The sequence below is a fragment of the Tyto alba genome, unplaced genomic scaffold (genome assembly GCF_018691265.1).
Source record: "Tyto alba isolate M040663 unplaced genomic scaffold, T.alba_DEE_v4.0 Super-Scaffold_16, whole genome shotgun sequence".
NCBI classification, from domain to species: Eukaryota; Metazoa; Chordata; class Aves; order Strigiformes; family Tytonidae; genus Tyto; species Tyto alba.
This window is the reverse complement of record NW_024881278.1, coordinates 3,052,484-3,075,951: the sequence shown is the minus strand read 5'-3', so window position 1 is coordinate 3,075,951 and position 23,468 is coordinate 3,052,484. Positions and strand designations below refer to the sequence as shown.

The 23,468-nt window shown below is 43.0% G+C and overlaps 1 protein-coding gene across 2 annotated transcripts in view; it reads left to right on the top strand.

The window, feature by feature from the left end:
- SNAP25 (synaptosome associated protein 25) overlaps positions 1-23,468 on the top strand; it is a 66,250-nt gene that overhangs the window by 12,910 nt on the left and 29,872 nt on the right. For both annotated transcript variants that reach the window (XM_042789468.1, XM_042789467.1), the window contains exon 2: positions 23,328-23,462. In XM_042789468.1, coding sequence (XP_042645402.1) covers positions 23,391-23,462 — 72 coding nt within the window. In that variant the 5' untranslated portion in view covers positions 23,328-23,390. The remainder of the gene's footprint in view (positions 1-23,327; positions 23,463-23,468) is intronic.

The window sequence follows — 23,468 nt, the reverse complement described above, 5'->3', positions numbered from 1 at the left end:
TGACGCGTAAAGGCCTATAGTTATGTGCCAGAAGCACTGGTGCAAACTATTAGCAACAGGATGGTTAGGAACCTGCCATGGGCAGGTCCTGCCAGCCAGAGGTAGCCCTTCTTCAGCTGACACACTGTGCCGGTAATAAGACATCCTACAGAGCTGAAATAACCACAACAACAGATACAAGAAAATGAAGCTGTTGCAGTGGCAAGATGCTTCTGCTTTCAACTGAGTATTTAGTCCCAGATGCTTTGCTGGGGTAAATCAGTACAGCACCACTGCAGTCAGAAGAGCAAACCTGATTGACACCACATGGAGACTGTAACAACAACTGACTTAAGAACACACTTTAAGAGGAAGAGAAAGGTCTTTTTGGCAGTAATTAAGCACTTTTTAACTCTCTGGAGACTAACAAAGGAGCCTATTCAAAAAGCAAACATCTTAAGTGCAAGCACTTTAATAATGCATAGCTGCATTATGCAGAAGACAAGCTGTGGAGTTGCTCCTCCTTTGCAAGGGAAGTGCAGCGCACAATAGAGTGCACAGTGCAGGACGGAGGCTCAGGAAGCACTGAATGCCATCCTTCATGTGCCCCCAGCAAACAGGGGCTCCCCTTGTGGTCCTGTGCACGCCACAAAGAACCAACAGCACAACCCCTGCCTCAATCTCAGAGTGAATAATAATTTAATTCACTGACTGAGAAACTAGGCAGAAAGATACATACGTATAAACATACCGTGGTTTATACAAGGAGTAACGTAGCCTATTCTATGAAACCCTTAATCAGTTAAGCATAATGAGAATTTTTCTGTGAATCATCATCATATGTCTAATGGAGATCTTGGTCAAGTTCTCTCTCCTGCACAGCAGAGCAGAACTGACTCACCTCTACTGAATCAGTTCTTGAAGTCCAAAGCAGGGGCAAGGCTGGGAAAAGCGGCTCCTCAGCACCCTGGTAGTAACATGGCTGAGATACTTTCCAGGTATGACTCAGTTGAAGGAGCAAGGGAACAATTTGCAGCAAATCAATTATATAGTGAATTCCCCATAATTTGTCTATGTTTTGGGAATACTCACCACAAATTTTGATTTTTTTCTTGACTTCCTCTTCATCTGAAATGATTTGATGAATCTTTTCTGAGAAAATAATTTCTAGAGCTTCAGACTGCTCATGGCACACATGTGAAGCTCCATGTATACTGCATTCCTTCCATTTTGTACAGAAGGCTTTCTGCTCCCTTACTGAGTGTGCAAGGACTACAGATGTGGGTAGAGTGAAAAGCTTGTGTTTCAAACCCAGAATTTGTTCTCCATGAATATTCTTGATTAAACATTTCAAAAATGGATGCTTTGGCAAGCATTATTTCCAGTAATTTTGTTCACAAGGTTTTTTATAAGAAATGTAACAGACACATGTGAAATAATATTATTTTGAGGCACCAGGAGGATGCTATTAAAAATGGAGACTTGCAGATGGATATACGTTGGTCACATTTTCTCAGCTGAGCTGTCATCTTCACCTCTGCAGAAATAGCAACTGTCACTAGCAACAGTCACAAGAGATGCAGCCCCCAGAGAATCACATCAAGCAAAGAAGAATATCTAGGACAGTGATTTAGCTTGTCTGGATTATTATGTTCCTCACAGATGCTTTAACATTGTTAAAAAGCCTCCTAAAGGAAGGTGACAGGCTATTCAGGTCTGCCGTAAGTTAAATAGAGGAACAAATAGCAATTGCAGGAAGGCTAATATAGCATACTACAGTTGTTTGAAAAATTCTAAGCAAGTTGTTGGGAATGCTGGAACAAGATTATTAAACCTGAATTTTAGAAAATCCCTTTCTCTGCTGCCATATGTTTTAATATGGGAAGATCCACAAAACTGGCTTTGAACCAGTGAGGTGTAAAAAGTTTTTGTTGCCTGGGTGACAGTCTCATTTTCACAAACTCATGGCCCAGTGGTTGCTCTAAGATGGGACACGGCAAACAAGACGCATGAGATGCAAAAAATGTCCATCTCAAGCAAGGGGTGATTTATTTTGAGCTGAGATAGAAACATGTCCACTATTTAAAATTTCTTAACAGAACTGCCAGGACCTGTCTCTCTTCAAAGGAAGAGAAGACGTATGCATGTGGATTTGTAAGGGTCAGCAGCAATCTGGCTTTCTTTGAGCAAATTATACACACTGCTGGACTGCCAAATACAGATGGACCAAAGGGAAATGTCCAGATGTAACTGCAGATGTCATAGGAAATTAAGCCATTCACTTCTGCTTGTGATTCAAGAAGTTCCATTTCTAGGTCAGATGACAGCTTAGTTGACCGTTACTGCAAACATCTCTGACTTTTCTTGAAGTTTTCTGCCTAGAACTCATAAAAAAGCAACGGACAAGTACCGTTTTTATGCGGAGCACATTGTAAAACCATGTGAAAAAATAACTTTATAGAGATTAACAATGAACTAAGGAAGTTGTTAAAGGATGAGGTTTGCTAACACTCAAAAAGATAAACTGAAGAAAAGAGTTGCAACTATTTGTTGTCACTGTGAAAACCAATATTGCCAATTTTGCGCATGTGAAAATGTAAACATTTGTTTCAGCCGATACAATTACTATTGCTTGTGATGAATTAGATTTTGGAGTAAACTACCAGGAAAGTTTATTCATCTGTGCTGTTGTTGTGTCCTGTTGAATGATACCTGGGTACGGGTGTTAACTGTGGGTCACTGAGAGACAAATTGTTTACTTAATAAATCAGACCAGCAAAGAATATAGAAACATTGTTTAATCAATGCTGTTGAAATTAATTTATTTCAGAATTAAACCACCTCACTGTATAAATGTCTCCATTACTGCTGAAACTACTTAGTATTTCTCCCATGAGGACATTTCAATTATTTGGTAAAATCTGAAAGCTCAGAATGTGAAATATTGGGGGAAATTCAGTATTTTAAATAAGAAATGTTATCCACTTTCTACCTATTCCGATACCAAAGAGAACAGTACTTCCCTCCAGAAGTAACATAACGCATTGCATTTCTTTTAGTACCTGGTTAACAAAGTATGGGTATAGAATGAGTGATAAAGTAGTCAGATCCCTAGGCAGTGAAAATGGACCTTTGATTTGCTAGCAGAAAGAAAATGAATCATTTTTGTCAAAGCTTTGAAAAGGATAAGAGTAATTTTTAGAAATACTACTTGCACTTCTATCATTTTCTGCAAAGCTTCCCTTTCTGTAAGAGTTTTAATCTTCTTGGTAAACTTTGTGATCATTATTTGATTCGTCTATAAAATCAGTATATTGCACATTTCTAATGAAATGGCAAACTTTTTTCTGTTTCTCTGCTTACTTCTGTCTATCTATGTGTCTGGGATGAGTCTTGTTCAACTCCTGCCAGAGTCTATATTGATGAATGACATTTGTACTGTTGTTTAGTCCAAAACCCCCTAACGCATTTAGACTGATTATAGACTTCAGAGCCAAGAAATACTGATATACAATCAGAATTGGAGAGAGAAGGGGACAAAGATTTTTTTGCTTGTGCTTTGGAGATGTTAAAAAAGCTGTTCTAGCCTCATAACTTTGGCAACAGAAACGTAGTGAAAGTGGGAAATGTTTACCTCTCGTTTTTGGATGAGATGAAGCAGATGAAGACTGATTGGGCTCCCAATGGCTGAGCCATTTCTGGAGACGATGCATCAGATGTCTGGGGTAATATGGAAGCTGTGGTTGGCAGCCTGTAATGCAGGTTCCTGTCTCTTCTGGAAATAGCATTAAGCATCAAGTGTATGGCCTTGAAACTTACCTTGTCTGGAATAGCAAATACTGTGCCATATTTCAGAAAGAAGCATTTTTTTTTTTAAAAAAAAAAAAAAAAAAAAAAAAAAGAATAACACAAATAGCTGGAGAAGTCATATTTTAATCCTGGTGTCCTATTGAATTCTGTACTGTACTTGTATCACGGCATACACTTGTAATTGATCCCTTATGGTGCCTTTTGGGCACCTGCTCAAATCTTAGGCTCTCATGGGTTGAAATCACCCATCACAACAGCTGGAAAAGCTTAACACGGTTCTCCTTTCCCTGGCTTTCCACACGCTCCGTGCCTCTTCTGCCTGTGGGCTTTGGGGTGTCCTAAAAGAAAACAAGCTGATGGGCAGTGCTGTTCCTTAGCGGCCCTGGATGGGGCTGCCCGGGGTGTGAGGCTACCTGTCAGCCAGGGAAGATTGCCAAGGCGTTTGCTGGGAGGTGATTTTGGGGATATCGGAGAGGCTCGTGTTTTGTGATCTCCTTCTGTGTAGCTTTTGAATTACCCGTGTTTGGAGATTGCCTTTAGCCCGGGAGTGGATGACTACTGAGGGGCAGAGGTCTGGCACCCACTTTCACTCCTGGGTCTCGGCAAGCAGTCGTTTGTGCCGCAAGCTTCTGGCGATTTGCCCGCAGACCTTTAGCGTGTCACTGCTACCGCTCCTCAGTGGTTACCGCCTGTATGTCCCGAGGAGCTAAGGCAGTAAATCCTAGTGGTCAAACCTCTACTCCGAGGGAGGGGGAAGCGGAGAGGGCACTTAATGACTCATTGCTTTTCCTCTTGGGTATAAGTGACACAACACTGGTTTTGGATTTTGTTCTGGGTTCGGTAACTTCTTGGGCAGGGATCCCTAAGGGCTCCGTTGACAGTTTCATGGCTGACTCAGGAGGCAGACCGCTTTGACAGGCCATCTTCACATTTTACCATCGCTACATCTGCTAACCAAGGGCAAGTGGAACGAAGGAGCCTCCTCAGCAGCCCAAACATGGCACATGCCTCACCTAGTCAAGCTTCACTGGCTCAATGACATTAATTTGCTCCTGACCTAATGCTCCCAGTGCTACAGTTCAATGTGTTTATTAATTCTAGGAATGAGCTTTCATATGAATTTTATTGTTGCCCTGAGACACAATGAGGTGCAGATATGTGGCTTCTATTCTGTTCTCCTTATTTGTGTCGTAAAACATAGCGTTTGCTGTGCCTGTATTATTTGTGAGCATATATTAGTGCTTAGCTTAAGGCCTATTGAAATGTCCTGGAAGTAGAAATGACTCGTTAAGCTTTGGGGTAGATTTTTAAAATTCTTGTTCCTGTTTTAAGTCAGAGGAGATTTGAAGCAACAAAGCTTGATTCCTATGTCATGAAAAATTTTGCTTTCTTGGCTCAGACACATAAAATAACTGTGAGAAATTTCCTAGTGTCTGATCACTCTTGACGTTCATCAACTTCTAACTGAGGACTGATGGGTTGCTCTATTGTTTTCCATCTCGGGGAATTTTATACATTTCTTGGATGAAGATGGCACAGATTATGAAGGAGACAGGTGGCGGGACTGAGTAGACTCATACTGCGATGCAGCATAGGAAGTGCCACATGTCAGTAACAGAGAACTTTCTTTTACCAGAGGGGGGTATTACCTGATATTGATAAGTAGGGGAAATATCTGCTTTCAAAGAACAATTATTAAATATGAATAAATATTGATTTTTCATTATGAATATATATCTACAGTTAGACAGGGTAGTCAATACGAGCTACTATGACATTAGCCTTATGAGCTAAAGTCACTGGGTTCAAAAGGAAGACTTCATTGCTTCAGTAGAAGTGAGATGAACCCCTCTGAGAAAAATTATGTAGAAGTTTCTTTCTCACCTTAGCCTGACAGGGAGAAGGATCTTTATAATGGTCCATTAAAGAGAGAGACCTGTTCCAGGCTCTTAGGCCAAGTCCTCGTCCTCAGAGGAGACAGATTTTAAATCCTTCCTTCAGTGAACCCAGCAATAGTTCAGTTCACCCAGCCCAAGGCACTCCACTGCTTTCCTGCAGTAAAGAAAAAGAGGCGTGCAGAGACCTTCCTCACAAGCTGGCGTTTTTTTTCTTAAATACAGAATTAATCTAAAATTAATTTTCCACATTTGCCAGTCTCAGCCACAGCTACAATGATTTCCATATGCCAGGACAAAGTTTTAAATCATGGCCTGTATTTCTGGGTTGCCTAAAATTCAGACTGAAGCTAAGTTTGCTTCACAGACTGCTGCCAGCTGTCTGCTGGGCGCTGATGATCGTTCACGTTCAGCCAGGGCCTGTCTGAAGTTGCAGCCAGCAATTACCCTCAACATCTAATGAAACCTGAGGAAATAATCACTCTTTTTTTTGTGACTCTGCCGTCCTGCATTACTTAACCTGGATTCGAGGCAGCCTCATGGTGAGGAAAGGGAAATGTAGGGAAAAGGGAAGAACATAAATAATTTGTCAGGTTGTCGTTGTGCCCGCCTTCACCTGGGGTTTGAGCAAAAGCAGGACAGAGGACGAAGCCTTGCTAGGAGCTGCTGGACCTGACCTTGCCCACCGCCCGCTAGACCCTCTGCCCCGGGGACACACGCTCAGCTCTGGTTCCTGCAGGGCTCCAGCGCCAGATCCTGCAGCAGACTGCGCGCGCTGCAGCGGCTGACAGCAACTCCCCGAGGCAGAAGGGCTTCACTGCATCAAATATTAAAATAGATACTGCAGCATGGCCTCCCTGCTCTGCTCCTGCCCGAATTTAACACCCCGGAAACCTCCTTCTCAGCCCCTTCACTGCGACCTTGGAAGCGGCACTTGCAGCAGCGTGACTCACTGCGCAGTCTGCAGTGCCCTCGCTTGCAGCAGCCGGGGGGGATGTTGCTGAGGGCAAGGAGGAGACACCCTGGGAAAGGAGGATTTGAGGGTCTGGCTGCGAGCGGTGGGAGATAGGGAAAGGCATCCCACTGCTGATGGGGCTGCTCCGGCGCAGAAGAGCTCAGTGAGGACAGGCAGGTGCTGCAGAAAACATGAAGGCTCATGACGGGTTTGCAACGTGTCCCTCTGAGGAGGAGGGCGCTCCTTTTTCTCTGGCAGCCACCCAGGTCCAAAGTCTAATAAACTCCCCAAATGGATTATTGTTCTTTAAAAATAGAGCATGCCCCCCCCCCCCACCCCCCCCAAGTGCCTTAAATAAATCTCTTGCCCCTATTCTCTTCAGCTCAAGGTCACCTGGAAGGGCGGCTTTTCACTGGTGCGTTGGTATTTCACTACATGAGGGAGGAGACCAGAGAGCCTGAGGTCTGTAACCACAGACCTGCTTGCTATCTTTGGTCATCACACTTCTGGGCTCAGCCTGGGGCATTTCAGACAACAGTTTGGCTGTCAGTCAGAGAGCCCCGTGCTTACAGGGGCTGAAATACACTTACAAGGCTCCCTTAAGCCATTAACTGATTTAAATTACATAAATACTATTTTTTTTCCCCTCAACAATGGCTTTTTTTTTTTTTTTTTAATTTGCTTGAACAAGGGACTTTTAGTCTACCAGATGGGTCTAGGTTATATGCCCTCAAGATACGTTCTTTAGATGCATTTTCAAAGCTTAAGAGGGTAACTTCATTTAAACGTGTGGTCTTCAGTTTACCCTTGGGTTAAGTGTGAAGGCAGCAGCTGCACTACAAGATCTCTTACACCACATGGATTTTCTGCTCTATGTGTCACTGAGGTTTTACAAAGGAAGGAGTCCTCTCCCTCTTTTTATTCACTTATTGAGAAATAAGTGTCATCACCATGAAAGCAGTTCGGTCTGAAATACCTGAACTGGGCAACATTGCTTACAGAAAGCAGGCTCTGTATCAGAGTAGATAGTTCTAGACACATAGACACATTCAGACATAGAGTTGTTCCCACATTATTCTTAGGTCAAGAATGAAGACTTGCTGGTTCTACATACAGGAATTTAGATTACATAAAATACACAAGAAAACAATGATTGCTTTAGATTTAAATTGGGTTATATTCAAGTGAATTTCATGCCCCATCCTGCTTTCTTTACTTACAGGAGCAGTATTTATAAATATAGAGTGAAGCATGTCATAGTCTTGATTGGAACTTATATTACTAACGACTGACTTCATTAGCAAGTATTGTTCCTGTCTTCAAAATATTCCATTTCTGAAAATCCTCGAACACACATTTACAGGAGGGATGGGAGTGAAAATAGAGCTCTCCAAGCTAAAACCAGCTGAAAAAATAAAGGGGTTTTGGCTGATACTGAAAGACCACAGCATTTCTACCAAAACCTGAAAAGACGGGTCTCAACTGGGGGGTCTTAGAGGTGAGACACATTTACTGCTTCCTGAACAGCTCCAGCAAAATCCTTGGGTGCACCATCTGCTTAAGACACCTAGCCTTGAACACTGACCGCTCTCGGCCACTTAAAAGTGTAAAAGCACCTTGCAGGGTACAGTTTCTTTATTTTGCAACAGGCTTCACAGTGTACCAACTCCTAACCTCCCATTCAGGGACATCACCAGAAGCCACCTACCACTGCTGAACATGCCTTTTAGGAGGACGTCTGCTCTCGTTCCTTTTATTCAGACATTTCCTCTGTGTCATAGTCCATGCTGGGCCTGATGCGCTCAGCGTTACGAGTTGTACACCCCCAGCTTGGTCTCATCACGGGCTTTGCCCTCTGGTCCTGGCCATGCTGCAGCTTCCCAAGCGATGGTGGCTCTTGCTCCTGGTCTGCTGGGGGCTGAGTCTGGGTGAGTCATCTCTGCGAGGCTCTGGAGGCAATACTGCTGATCATCGCTTGTCCTTGGGACAAGCTGTGCTCTCATATAAAGGACTAGAAAAGCAGACTGTCTCAGCTGAAACCCAGAATTTCTCTGGATTTATGCTCAGGTGAATGAATGCAGATGTGCCTAAATAAATGAGAGTCTTATGAAGGCAGAGGTTGGAAGGCAAATTCTGTTTTTCTGATGTAAAACAAGTACCATTTTAATGTTTAGAAGAATCAGATTGGCTGTCACTATTCATCTGCTGCAAGAAATATTTTATTCCTTCATTTTGGCATGGCTTTTTATAAAGCCTCTGGTCTTAAAGGCCCAAAGTCACCCTGTGTAGGTCCCATGATGGCAGAAAAAGGTTTAAGGATTTAAATGAGAAAAAGAATTGGAGCTTTCATTGCCAGGCAATGAGGCAAAACCCCTCTGCCCTCAGCTGTGTAGCACACACGCTGCTCCCCAGCTTGAAAGCTGAAGCTGTAGGATATCAACAGTGACACTATGGGAATAGCCAAGCACAGTGCTGGGGAAATCCTCTATTTGCTGAATTCTGTGACTTGTTCGTGACCAGACTGTGGTTGCTTTCAAATGTCAGCTATTAATTTTTTTTTTTTTTTTTTTTTTTGCTGAGTTTATTCTTGCCGTTTCCGTCGGTAGTATGTGAATTGCTCTCGTCCCAGCTCACTGCTGTGGTTCATAGTCCAGCAGCTGAGCGAGTGGGTTAGTTTTGTTTCAACACATGCTGTAGCCAAAGAAACCTCTTGGCTATGCTGTGTGTAGATCTTCACATGTGATCTTCAAACTACGTAGCTCCAGGTGTGCTTCTGTGCCCTAAATTAATATAAGGCAGTCTGGTTTTCTGCGTTTGTTTTAGTTTTTTTCAGGCTTGTTTTCTCCAGTAAAAACACTCCTGTTCTACAACACTGAGTGTACCCTCGCTGTCAGTAGTAGTTGTACCTGCATACCTCAGAGATCTGGGCATTAGATGTAGAGGGTTTCAGCAGGAATCCATCCCCATATACCTCTGTGTTGCATCTGCTCAGCACATCAGCTTCCCCGTAGCCAGGCTGCTGGGGCCAAGAATCAGACAGTTGTCGTTTATTTTATTTATGTGATCAAATTTAATTTCATGTTTCATCATTCAGCAGAGCTCTGTAAAACTCATGTAAAACCCACAGGACCCACCCAGCTCATGTCTTTTCCGAACCTTTCCCCTACAGATTTTATCACAGCCTATTTCAATATATCCATCTCCCTTAACAAGAACATGAACTGCAGCAGGGAAAAGGAGGAGCTTTTGCAAAATGTTTTAAGTTCTGACCTTTCAGGGCCATCATCTGTGGGTTGATGAGATTCAGATAATAATAATGCAACTGTAAGACCCAGGGAAGGGACAACGTTCCCACAAGAAACTGGAAAACTTTTTACTCCCAAACAGAAATTGAAAGGAAGAGGTTAGAAATCAAACCACTCCATCTTACTTGCCCTTGCAGGCCTTAAGTCCCTCACAAACATGTACAAACTGAATAAAAAGAACTATCTAAATAAAATCCCCATGCAGAGAGAAAGATTTTGATCATCTGTTAAAACAGTTTGAGCAGAAAGGATTTTGCAGCCTCTCTGTTAATCTGCTGATCACGTGGTTGAAAGCGATGCCCTTGAGGCACTAGCTAGCCTGTTGTTGAATTGATTGGTCAACAAAAAAAGAAAGGAGAAAAAATAAGAATGGAAGTCGTGCTCTTGTATTAATACAGATAAAGCCTCGCCTGCAAGTCTGGGTAATCTTCACTGAAGGAGTGTGCTGGGTTTTTTTTCATCAGCCTGTGAAGGCTAAAATGGACTTCAGAAGAAAGAGAGGTTTCTAAATCAGCCTCATGAGTCCGTAATAAATAATGAAGAGTTCTCATACCCTGCACCAGGGAAAGCCAGTGTGTTTATGTGCCCTTGGCCTCTTCGAATTTATATTACCGATTCCTGGGAAACGAGTAGCAGCCAGGAATTAGTGGTAGGTGTGAATCAGAAAGCAGCAGTGGCCTTTCAAAACGAGTGAGTAAGTTTTGCATATCCATGGGGTGCTATTATGCATTCCTGTGGCTAATATAATTTGTTACTTAGCCTAGAAATGTCAGCTGCTTTCAATGTTTGACTTGTACAAAAGTAAGCGTGTTGTAAGTACACATCTTAAACAGTCACTCCCAATTTATTGGTTTTGGTATAAATATTCACCAGGAATGAACAGTGGATATGACACTAGGATATTCCCATTTAATCTCCCAGTTGTGCCCAGTGAAGGGAGCAGCCAGATCCTCTGTCTTGTCTGAATGACCTCTGAGATACTGCAGGGTTTTGGGATTGGGTCTGGGCTGGTCAAGGGTCCAGCTTCACTTCAGGGAGATGAGCTGTTTAACAGCAGCAGAATTTTTTGTCATTGTGAGTCTATAAAAGAGCCTTGAAATAATACAATTTAGATCTGTAAAAGGTTTATTCATTTAAAATTGGGTTCCTGGGCCTTTTTGCCATATAAACTGCATTTAAAAAATATACTCTGCTGTGTCATTAAATTGTGCGAGCTGCATTTCATGTACTTGCATGTCTATCTGAGTATCACCTACATAAAAACAGCGAATGAGGGTAGGTAAAAACTAAGTTAGGTCCTTTATTTTTATAACGTGGTGGTAGTTATTTCCTTCTATTTCTTGAAAGGAAGTAAGATTTTCAAAGCTCATGGACTTTCTTCAGCTTTAAGTTCTACTTCCACAGTTCAAGTTCTCAGTGCAGTCTACAGCACCAAGGAAAGGAGAGCGGAGCCGGGGGTAGGGCTGGGCTGCCCTGGACGTGGCAGCAAGCGAGCCCCGACCCACGGTGTGGCTGTTGCTCTGCAAAATACAAAGTCAGCCTTATTCTCCAATTTTTTTTTTTTTTTTTTTTTTTTTTTTTGCTTGTCCATTATTAAAGCTCATTTGCCCTAGAGAAAGTGCATTGGCAGTAGTGGGGAGGTGCAGATGGTCTCCTGACCATCTTTCAGACACATTTTGGACAGCAGTTCCTTGAGGTGACGGGGCTTTGACTCAGGCCTGTAATCTTTTGTGCCTTTTCTGTTTTACTTCCAGTGTTGTATTTCCACATGGCAGTGCCCTCACCATAAATGGCTGCATGCACAAGGGGAAAACCTCAAGTTGGTTTCCCTTCTTCCTTGTGACTTGTTTCAAATGCTGTATGATATGATGGAGAGAAGGATGGACAAACAGACAGGTTGATGATATATGGATATATGGATAATGAAATTGTTTCTTTAAAGACAAGGCTCTTTCATTTGAAAAAGGAAAGAACGTGAATAATCAGTGATAATCAAGACTCTCAAAGACAATGAGATCTTTTCTTGCTGACCCTCTTTCTTTTTTGCTGACCCCCATAGCTGAAAAATATTGCCCTTCTTCAGTTAAAAATCCCATTCTACCCAGTTTCATAATGCTTATATTTTGTCAGCTGCTGATTTGCCGATGACTTAGTTAAAAAAGATTTCTGCTAAAAATGTATCAGTCCATTGGTTGAAACATGGCCATACTTTTATCAGCAGGCAGAAATGAAAGGCAAGGATGAACATTATGAAGATTATAAACATAATGAATTGCTTTGTTTACCACAATTACATGTCAATAGAGGAAAGTTGTCTATTTACATTCCTTATACCCTCATGATCACAGCGTATAGATTTTTACTCCCCTATTAAAATGTTTATATGTAGCAATAGCTTCATTAACTGTCTTTCATTCATTTCTGTCAAAGTTAAGGTCACAGCTGCATATGCCAGAGTCTACACCACCAACTCATGATGGAAGAAGGTGTCCTTTGGCATTGCACGTTTGCCTCAGTGCCCACGCAAACGCGCCGAAAGCCCGTGAAACCGACTCACAAAAGCCGCCGTGAAGCCGCAACCCTTCGGTCCAGGAACCAAGGGCGTGCTGCTCCGCTGGCAAAGCAACGCTGCACTTACAGTGTCAGTAGGTAAAGGGAGCATAACTCCGGCTGGGTGCTGAGAAGGAGTGAAGGAGTGGGGCTTGTGCACCGCTTAATTCAACAAATATACAGTTGTCAAGTGCCGTTCAGCGTTGGAAAAGTAAGTCCTTACTGGTGTAATACAGTTCAGGGGCATGGTGAGTCCTCAACTTCAAAGAAACCTTGCAGATGCAGACCACACAGAAAGAAATTAAATGCTGTCTGCCTGAGTCTGCTAACAGCCTGCAACAAACACCATCAGGGGAACACCTTGTTCCTGTCTCTCGCTTTGAAATCAAAGCTAAAAGAACATCGATGCTGATGGTATTAACTATGGCACTGCCAATCTTATAAACTAAAATATTGAGTTATTGTTCTTTCGCCACAAAATCTTTTTCTATGTTTTCCCATCTACCAAACTCATCAGCCATTCCATACTAAGCTTGTGAAAGTGCTAGTATCACTCACATCTTGCCTCATCCACACCTAAAAGCATCAGGATTAGTAGAGAAGGGATAGCACCAATTTTTAACATACCAATGAAGAATTTCATGGCTGTTTTAATGACTGAGTTATTAATTGTTCCATTAAATGAATTTTAAAAAATCACTTTAAAATTAAACGAAGTTACCACAAAATTTCCCCTTAACTTGCAGACTTCCACAAAATGCAGCAGAAATTAGCTCTACTTTGTGACAGAGGCCAATGCAAATGTGCTCTTTTCTTCCTGTAACACTTGTGGGTTTCCTTTCTACCATCCATTTAGCCTAAAAAAATATCTTTCTCCAGTTTGTGGGTTTCCTTTTCATCTTTCATTTAACATAAAAAAGTCCTCAGTTGTCTGTCATCTTTCTTAGATCATCATAAGAAGTTTGAGGATGGTCTCTACCAGCTTGCATTTTCTGCCATTGATTTGATCTGCGTGTAATGTAAATGCGTGTGACTCTTCTGACACAGTGCCATTTTGCACTGACTTTGCCAAGGCAGAGAAGACTTAGAAAGGGTTGAGGCAATGTGGAGTGAGACATTTTGAACAACTACTCAGGTTTAATGCTCTCTTGCAGAAGCTCAACTCGCTTCCTCTGTTGCCACCGGGTCTGCTCCTCTGGATTTATGCAGGTACAGAAGGAGACCCTTCACCCATGAACACAAACCAACAGCAGCCAGTCGGTTGCCACCACAGTGATGTGTGGCACTGGCAGGACTAAGAGCAAAAGAATGAGCAGGCAGGGCTGTTACTGTGATTTTCTCATGCTGCATTACCTGTTGTGTAGCTGAAGTGCTCCCGACTCACAGACACTCACTGCAGCACCGGGCGGCAGTTAATCGGCACAGGCATGGTTCATCTTTTGTATCACAGTGACTTTATAAGGTGGAATCAGATTGACCCAGCCTCTGTGGGAGAGAGGTGAGCAAAAAGGCTGTTGCCCACTGCCCACTGACTTCCCAGGCTGTGACAGACCCCTTTCCTGGAGCCCCCTGAAAGTGGGTGTCCCATACCACCTGCAAAACCTCAGCACTTCGCAGTCGTGGTCCCCGAGCAGCTCTTAAACAGCGAGGAAAAGGAGCCAAAACTCTGGTGCAGATGGGCACTGAACACCCAAGGGTGGATGCAGATCCCAGTCAGCTTTCTGGGAAATCTGTGCCTGCTTTTGCCCCACACTGGTTTCCCTCTCACTGCCCAGGTTTGCCTCTTGCCCTCAACCCAAAAGATCATTTTGGTTTGGGATGCTGAGTAAAGGTGATGATTAACTTAAACCAGGAGATGTGGAAGAGTCTTGGCTGTGTGTATGGAGGCAGGGGGCTGGACCAGGAGGTCTGTGCACTCCTGAAAAGTCTGCGCAGAGGGAACAGTCTCTTTCAAGAAACCTAGGAGCAGCAAATGCAACAGGCCTCATGCAGCCTGGTGGGAATGCCCTTTATGCTCTCCACAAAAATCTGCCGTGCAGTTTTCTTATTCCATGTGGTTTCCTGAATCCCTCAATAAATGTCTTGCAATAATTCCATTTTATATTGATATTGATATTTATATTTATATTCTATCTATCTATCCATTTATCTATCTACCCATCCATCCATCCACCTATTCATCTAAGAGAAACTGAAGGGGGCAGGTAGAGCCCCAGGAAAATCTGGCACAAGAGCATTTAAGATGCCAAGCACTCCTGTTTTATGTTGGCACACAGACACCCCCCATCACACTCCACCGTTCACCCTCCACACACAGCTGGCATCTGCCAGCATGTTGCTGGCTGGTAGCCCCACCTGCAAGCCTGACCCCACTAATGGCAGCGGTGAAACTTGCTCTCCAATTTGAAATGGGGTGTGACTTTCACCCCTAGCTTCTAAAATTGGCCATTAATCAGATTTAGTGCCTAAGGAGCAGCGTAAAGAAGCCCAGGATGGAATATAATCAAAAAGAAGAGAGTCTGGCTGCTTGGCATTGCTGCAGTGATGGTGAGTGAGTATTTTGAGGAAGACCTGGATGAATTCAGGGTGTGAGTTTCACTGAAAATCATGACACAGTCAGAAATCTCATCCTCCAGCCAAGCAGATGCTTTTGCTTTTTTTTTTTTTTTTTTATTTTTATTTTTTTTATTCCCCCCAGATTCTAGCCACACAATGTAAATAACTTTGTCACGAGTCAAGACATTTTGTTTAATCCTCTCTACTAATACCTGGATTTCTTGTCCTGAGCCACCAAGATCCAGCTATACAAATGGCAAGTGAGATTGTAGGATATTTTGGAGCAGGTATCTCCTGGAGGGATGGGGAAGCCCTAAGCTCTTTGAGCAAAGCCTATATAATCATTTAAAATACCCTGTGAAATGCCAGCCACCCTTTCCCAGAGAAGACTAATTCAAACTGGAAGCAGCATCGCCAACAGCTGCTAGGATGATCTGGGCAGCAAACAGTCCATCTACTGAGAAAGGACTAACAGGGTTTGATCTTTCATGTCATAAGAAACGCTGAGAAAGCTTGTGACTGCTGTTTATACACCTCGGAGAGAGAGGAGGAGAGAGCAGGGAAGGAGAGAAACTATTTAAGCAACAGAACAATACCGGCACAGGAATAAGCTGCTATTTTCTGTCTGTGAATTAATTAATTTCTGCTAGAAGTGAAATATTTTCTGGATGCTGGAGAAGGGAGGGTCTGGACTCAGAACTAGTGGGGACACAATAAACTTAGGGAATCATAGGACATAGCTTGCTAAATTATAAATGAATCTATATGAGGCAACTACCTGTAATAGCAGGGAGTTAGACTCCCAGCAGCCTGTTCAGCCCGGGTCTCTGCTCGGTGCCCTCGGCGCTGCAGGCATCTCGCTCCAGATGAGGTGCCCACTCCTGGTAAGAGCATTTCTTTCTTCACCCTCCACCACTCTGACTGGTTGCCCTCCCAGACGAACAAAACAAATATTTTTGCCCACGGTGTTTTTCTGTTGCTGTCGGAAAGGCAAGAAAAAAAAAAAAAAAAAAGGAAAAACGTGTGGGTACATAGCTGTAGAAATGACTACAAAGAGATAACACAATGAAAGGTTTATTTTCTAAAGCGGTTTTGTTAGCAGCAAAATGGATAGAAAGTCAAGTTGTTATTATGCTGAAGTGAAATTGTTACAAAATGGCTGCTCTGTGCTTTTATTTTTTTGCAGTGCAGGAGCCTGATAAAGCGACATGCACACGTTGGAGCCTCATAAAACAGCAGTGTTGTCTGACAGCCGGCAGGACAACAATGACTTGCTTTGTATTGGGATGGGGCGGCTCCAGGCATTTCTTTTATGATTGCCTGGTTTTCTCCCAGATCTCAACGGCAACTTTTTCCACCTGCCATCGCCCCTGGCTGCAGCGCCTGGGGGGAGGTGTGGGATGTGTTGCTCATCAACCCCCTGTTTGCAGAAACCAGAGGCACGGAGCGGTTGTGTCGACACAACTTGTCTGCTGCACTGCAACTGTGCATACACACAATCACACTCCTTTCCCTGCTAATGGCCAGGGGTTGAGGTGCCTGCATTTACAAGAAGTAATTCCCCTGGTAGCACATTTATGTTGCATAATTGCATAATTGTATAATTGTATTCACACTAAGAAATCGTTTTATTGAGCTTTTTGACATTATAGCAATGCAAGCCCGTAGGAAAACTGCTTTCCAAATATTTTTTCCAATGCATTCAGTAAATAGTCAGGAGTCATAATTTTGTCTAATTAGACTTCAGCATCTTTATTTTGGCCTCTGACTGGAGAGTTCTCATTCCAGCCAGGTATCGGTTCTGACACAGAGATGCAGGGTGAGAACATGACGTCACACTCGCTAGCATTTATCCAAAAGCCTCTGCTGTCCTGCACCACATATATCCCCAAACCGAGTGCCAGTCCATGCCCTGAAACACCTGCAATTTACGTAGGGGAAAAAAAAAAAAAAGGGACAAGATAGGAAGGAAAAGAAGATTTTTATCCGTATTCTGTAGATGGGAGAGAGATTCCCTTGTTAAACACAGACAAACAGTCCCATCAGAGGGTATCCAAAACATCTGCACAACGCTGACAGGTACAGCCAGCAGCAGGAAACCAAATACCTACCGCATCTCACATAGCTCTGGACACCTACCTTCAGGCAATGCAAGCAAGCCCTGAGAGTAAAATAAGTTGTCTAAGGCAATGCAGGAAGACAGCGACAAAAGAGGAATTGCCTGCTCCTCCTGAATTCAGATGTGCAAGATCTCAGTGCCTGTCTTTGCCAAAGTCACTCCCCGAGCAGCCCCCACCAGTGGGTATTATTCTTTACTGAATATCAAGCAAAAAGCAGAGCGAAATCAGTCATCACTGTACTCCACCAGCCTGGGCTGCGGAGCTGGGGCCAAAGGCTTGTAAGCAGCACACTGTGGGACAAGAACAGAAGGGAGGGGAGGTGTCTGTGTCCCAGGTTAACACTAACATCCCCTACGGAAACAGAGGCAGCCTTCTGACTTAATCAGTAACAGCAACATAACAAAGGTGTTTCTCTGGAAATGAGAAGTTTGCTGAAAATCTCCTGAATAAATTACATCCAGGCAATAGGCTGTGCTGCAGAATTGATATAAAAAGCAGACTTTCCTCAAGATTTTTTTTCAGAGCTATTTAAAATTTAAATCTAAATAACAAATTTGAGTAATTTTTCATTGCTACATTTTATGCAATAACATAAAACCTTTAAATAGGATTTTTCATTACAAAATTGGCTTATTTGTTCTCCGAGTGCTTTCAGATCAATTAAAACACAGTAAGAGCAAAAGCAGGAAATGTTTCTGTTATAGACAGTATTAATTGTCAGGAGCTCTGGGTGAAATGGAGATGACAGAAGTCGAAACCCAGAAGAGTTAGAGCTCTTGAGGGCCATTGCTGAGAGTCTATGATCTATAGAAGCTATGCTCCTAACTCCCTTAAATAATTTCTCACCAGCTGTTTGTCACACTGACTGTGGGCAGCAGACACATGCCTCCCCTGGCTTTCTGTTGGGATCTGCCTTTGAACAGTAAGTACATCCTCAACAGGGTTTCAGGGGGAACCTGCTGGCGTCAGCAGCACACAGAGGTATTGGTATCTAAGCATCCTTTTGCAGCAGGTTCTCACTTTTGACATAATTTCATTCGCTACTGGTGGTAGTAGGCAGTTTCTGGTCTAGACTGAGCTTTGGGGTTAATGCCACTGGATTCCTTATAACCCAGCTGCAAAAAGCCCGTGTAGGGAAGGCTGGTGAAGGTGGTGAAAGACATGGCCAAGGTGCTGAGCAGCTGAGCTCCAGATAGGTCCCAGCTCGGTGGTGATAGCTGGCGGGGAGGTGCCGCAGGGACGAGGATGTGCACCTTGACAGGAGGATCCTATACAGCCCCAGAGCTGCCTCGTGCCTGGCCCTGCTGTGGCAGAACATGCCTTGCACAGCTGTCGGGGAGCCACCTGAACGGGCAACACCGGGGAGCAAGGATGACCCCCCTTCATCTGTAGCTGAACTTCATCTCCCCCCTTGACAGCCCGTGTTTCTCCTTCTACCAGCGCCCAGATTAAAAATCAAAGGCGAACAACTGCAACCCGACTTCCAGCTTTAAATGGCTCAACGTCCATCCTGAGAGGCTTGATCCAGAGTCTCTCTTCGGGTTTTCTGTGGCTCTACTAATGCCACAACACTGCGGTAATGCTCTTTCAATCCTACAAGAAGGAAGCATAAAGTGTGGTATTGACCAACTCTGACTTTTTTAGTAGAATACGCCAATGCAGTCATCCTCTGGCTACAAATATCCACGGGAAGAATAGATGTGGCCTTTAATAACAGGGAGAGTGCTTAAAAAAGAACATTTTATTGCAGTGTTGCCGTCATCACAGTGAATTGCAGCATTTTCCTGTATTTATTGCATTGAGTGTTTCTATCACTGTGAAGCAAATATTTGCTTTCAAAGGTCACTCATTGTATCTCTTTTCCTCTGGGGATATATGTAGGTCTCTCTTAGACTTCACTATAATTCCATAAGGATATATAATGATCTCGCTATGAGATTCTTTATTGCATCCGAGCACTACTGAAATAGCAGATGCAGAATTCAAAGTATAATAGGCAATGCATTTCCATTAGCCAGTCTCTCTTTGTATTTTTCTTTAACCCTTAGTGTGTTGTGCTTCCGTACAAACACTGGTGTAACAGAGGAGACTGGCTCACAGAGGATTTAATGTAAATCACCCAAGTCCCTGAAGTTACTTGTGTTGTCTAGAAGACACAGTGTACAGCTTGGTACATGACACACAGTTTTTTGTAGCAACATTTGGACATTCGTCTCCATTTAAGAGAGCACCACATACGTGTGTGTGTGAGCTCAGAGGATTTCCCTTCCCTTTTCTGAAATGGAAAAACCAAGGTCCTCATGAAATTTTGAGCTTGCGTTTGTATACACAATTGTTGCAGGTATAAACACAAATTGACTGAGTGTCTGCAAGTGGCTGTAATTTCTGTAGCAACTTTTTTATTTAATCAAAGTTTTAGATCTAAAGAGCTTAATATATAATATCACAACACTGGCTTTCTGATCTGTCATCTCTGCAGTGACTGTAGACAAAATAAAATGTAGTTTACATTGAAAGTAGAGAGTACATTTTGAAGAGTTTATTTCCAGTTATATTAGAGGCTCCTAAGGCAATTATAGGATTTTGATACTTGGTTCAAATCAACTCGAATGAGAATAGAATGCAAAATATCAGCTATTATCAAAAATATAAATCCCTCAAGGAATTTATTATCCCAAAGCCTCAGTAGTAGCTTTGGCCTGTTCTACTAAAACAAGAGCAGGTTTCAGTGGGCCCAAGACAGACTGATACCATAAACTTCTGACAGTCTGTCCAGTAATCAGTGAGCAAATCCGTTATGTAATCATTCCGTTACAATGTTCTAATACATCAAGAGGACTACATATAGGTGTTCCTAAGAAACACCATAGAGGGAAAACTCTTAATTTGTATGGTAGAGAAATAGTTCCCTTTAAAACATAAATCTGCTCTCTGCAGGATTTTATTGATAACAGGGTTTGTTGTTGGAAATTCATGACACCGGAATGGAATTTCAGCCTAAATGGGGCTTTTGAAGGAAAATCCTAGCTCTAACCTGTCCTATTCCACATTTTAAACTGCAAAATCTGCAAAAAAAAATTAACCCCCTTCCCAGCCATCTGCAAAATATATGTAGTTTATCATACTGTGTGCAAACTAGTAACCTTTATTGATTCTTGTGCACAGTTTTCTATTAAATAAAGTTGAATCAGCACTGCTGCGGGGCACTTTTATTTATGACTAAAACTGGATGTAAAATGACTTGTCTGAAAGAATGCTTTTTCCTATTTCTCAATCCATTCTAAGTGCTTTACAAATAGCAAACAACCTCAATAAACCTGTCAAGTGCAATCACTTGCTACAAAACATCTCTCTGGTTACAACCTCTGACATTTTTTTCAGCTTGATGCAAAATAGGACGTGTCCGTCACTAAGATGCCAACTGATGGTTCTAACTAACTGAGAAGGATAACTCTAAAGAAAAACGACAAAGTTTCTCCACTTTGTTTCTTTTTTGCCCCACCCAACACCATCACTGGCTCATGATCAAAAATTAGGAAGTAAAAGATCTGAAGTCAGGCTGGAATCTACTTGAGAGTTGAATTTTCTGTGCAATTTTTATTCCTTGCAGCGACTGGCAAACAGGCTGTTATTATTCGTTATTGTCAGTAGAAGCACTCATCTCTCCTTCGCTCACTCACAGCTCTGTAATCATTCTGCTCACACTGGATATGCTTAGAGACTGAACCAAATCCCCTGTTAGCATCACATCCTCTCACTGATGCATCACCTCCCACTTCACAGCTAGTAAGATGCTACCAGACAGACATAACACAGAACTGGTTTCCTGCCCCTCATAGCTAGATGTATATACCGATTAGATCGGTCCCCAAGTCATGTTTAAATTGTCCTGATTTTTGCTAAAGCTCAGTGCTGCTATTCTGCCAGCACTGGTGTAGCGAGGGATTCAGTCAGAGGAGGATATTTTAACTAGATATTCTAAAACTAGGTTCACAGACTTAATCCTGGTATTCTGTCACAAAGCCTGTGTCAGAAATATTTAAATGCTGAGTTTTGCCTCAATCTGGGAAAAAAAACACAGTTTGTGAAGCAGTGACCAGTGCTAGAGCCAGCCTGGGACGGGAGCTCAGAGAGAAGTTCTTTATTGAAATAACTTCTTTTTACCCCAGCTGAGTGTGCTCCATTTGCTAATCAGAAGCAGTGCCTTCCTGAAACGGCGTGACATGCTACAAAGAGCATCACGAGTGCAGCAGCAGGGTGGGAAGGTTGGGGTGGCCCTGAGAGAATCCCCACACTTTCACATGCCCTTCGGCAGGAGACCAACTCCTGGTTCATCTTTTCCTCCTAAACCTCAGAGTGTGCCGTTTTTTGTAAAGCTTATTTACCGCTGTATGTGAGCATCCTTGAAGTCTCTGATATCAGTCTCAATATTAGCCGTGAAATTAAGCTCTGAGTTTGCATCAGCCAGGGCTGCAGATGAGTTGCTTAAGCGTGGTCCTTTGCACCACTGTGACCATGCAGCTGGCAGAACCAGGTGGACTTCTCCTCCAGCATACAATTTGGGCTCCTAAACGTTGTGTCACCCATCACAAAATGTCAGTCTCCCTCTGACAAGGATATGGTGATGTGCTCAGTGCTGAACGGAGGATGCCGTGCCAGTAGCTGCAGGGCTGACTCTTTGAGATGGATTTCTTCCTGCTTTAGCTTCAAAGAGGAGAAGCAACCATGGGTGAGGGCACAGCTAACGCGAAAACATGAAGGTCGCATATTCCCTCTTAGGTAAGAAAACCAGCAAATCTGTTGCTGAAGCTGCAAAGGAAATGCAAGGAGCTGTCTGCTTGCCTTATACATTTCTAAGCACAGAGGGTGTGATCCAGGAAACAGCCCTGCCACCCAGCTGTACCTGTTCAGCCCATACTTCCGATGTCCTGATGGAGAGCACTGTCAAAGTGATGGACTCCAATAGATAATAACTTCTGTTTAAACAGAGTTATTATTGTTAAAATTTTAGAGACAAGCTCTGCCCTGACTTACCTTGTTTCATAAAGGCTGCCACGTATCACAGACGGGACAGAAAATAGCCCCTGGGTTTTGCCTTCTTAGAGCAGCTTTGCTGAAAGGGGCTGCTTTCGTCCCCTTTCTATAATTGAGCACGATGGCATGTGCTTTATGGCCGTTTATTTGCAGTCCCCCACAACTTCCCCACCTCCACTGCACCTGGGATTAGGTTTTCCTGCAATGAACAAATCTAACATTCAGTGAGCAGTAATTTGCAATGTGCCATGCTTGAATCAAGCAAAGAAATAAGCCAGTGTTGTTGATATAAAGACCTGACAGATGGTAGGAGGACCCGCCTTTCTTAATCAAGTCATGCTCAGTAATCAGAACTAGCTCAAATTTATAACAAAAAAGAAACCCTACCCAAATAAGGATTAATGGGCTGCATCCTGGTCTCTGGTTGGGATGAGCTCAGTGGCGTTGTTCTGTATTGAGAAAGATAACAAAGATCAAGATCTGACCCACTCTGGGGAGAAGTTGAAAATACGTTGGGTTCTGCTGTCTCTTCCCCTGAAATGAAGGATTGTCCCAGGTAAACAGCTTCTCCCAGTCTAGCTGTAAATATTATTTTAGAGTCTGAACTATAGCATGGCGGACAAGTCATTAGCTGATAAAAATCTGCAAAGTTCCATTGTCTTTGCAGATGTATTAGCTGAGCGTCCAGCCCTCCAAGTGATGCAGTTGAAATATAGGACATGAGGGGCACAAACTTGACCTTGACCTCCTTCATGTTAAGGCTTTTAATTCTAGAGCAGAAAGAATGGGTCTCAAGACTGGTGGTGGTAGCAATTAACACCTCCTGAGTCTCTAGCTTCTATATGAATAGCATTTGAAAGGTTAAGAAAAAAGGATTTTCCTCCAAGAACATGACAAGGATACATCCTTGTTCTTTGAGAGCGATTAATAATACAGGAATAAAGCACCACCTTGAACAATCCTGTGTGCTCTCTGCTGTATAGTAATTGCTATCCAGAACAAAAGAGTTTGGGTGAGGGCACTCACGTAATAAAAGCACTTTTGTGGGACTGACATTTAAGCATAATCCAGTGAGTCAGGGAGCCTAACCACACTGTTTCTTTTCCTTTTCGCTGTCTTCCAGGCTCACAAGCAGCTGAGAGCAAATCCTTGGCCTGAAGCTTCCACAAACACACCCACAGCTAAAATGGCGGAAGACGCTGATATGCGCAATGAGTTGGAAGAAATGCAGCGGCGTGCCGACCAGCTTGCTGATGAAGTGAGA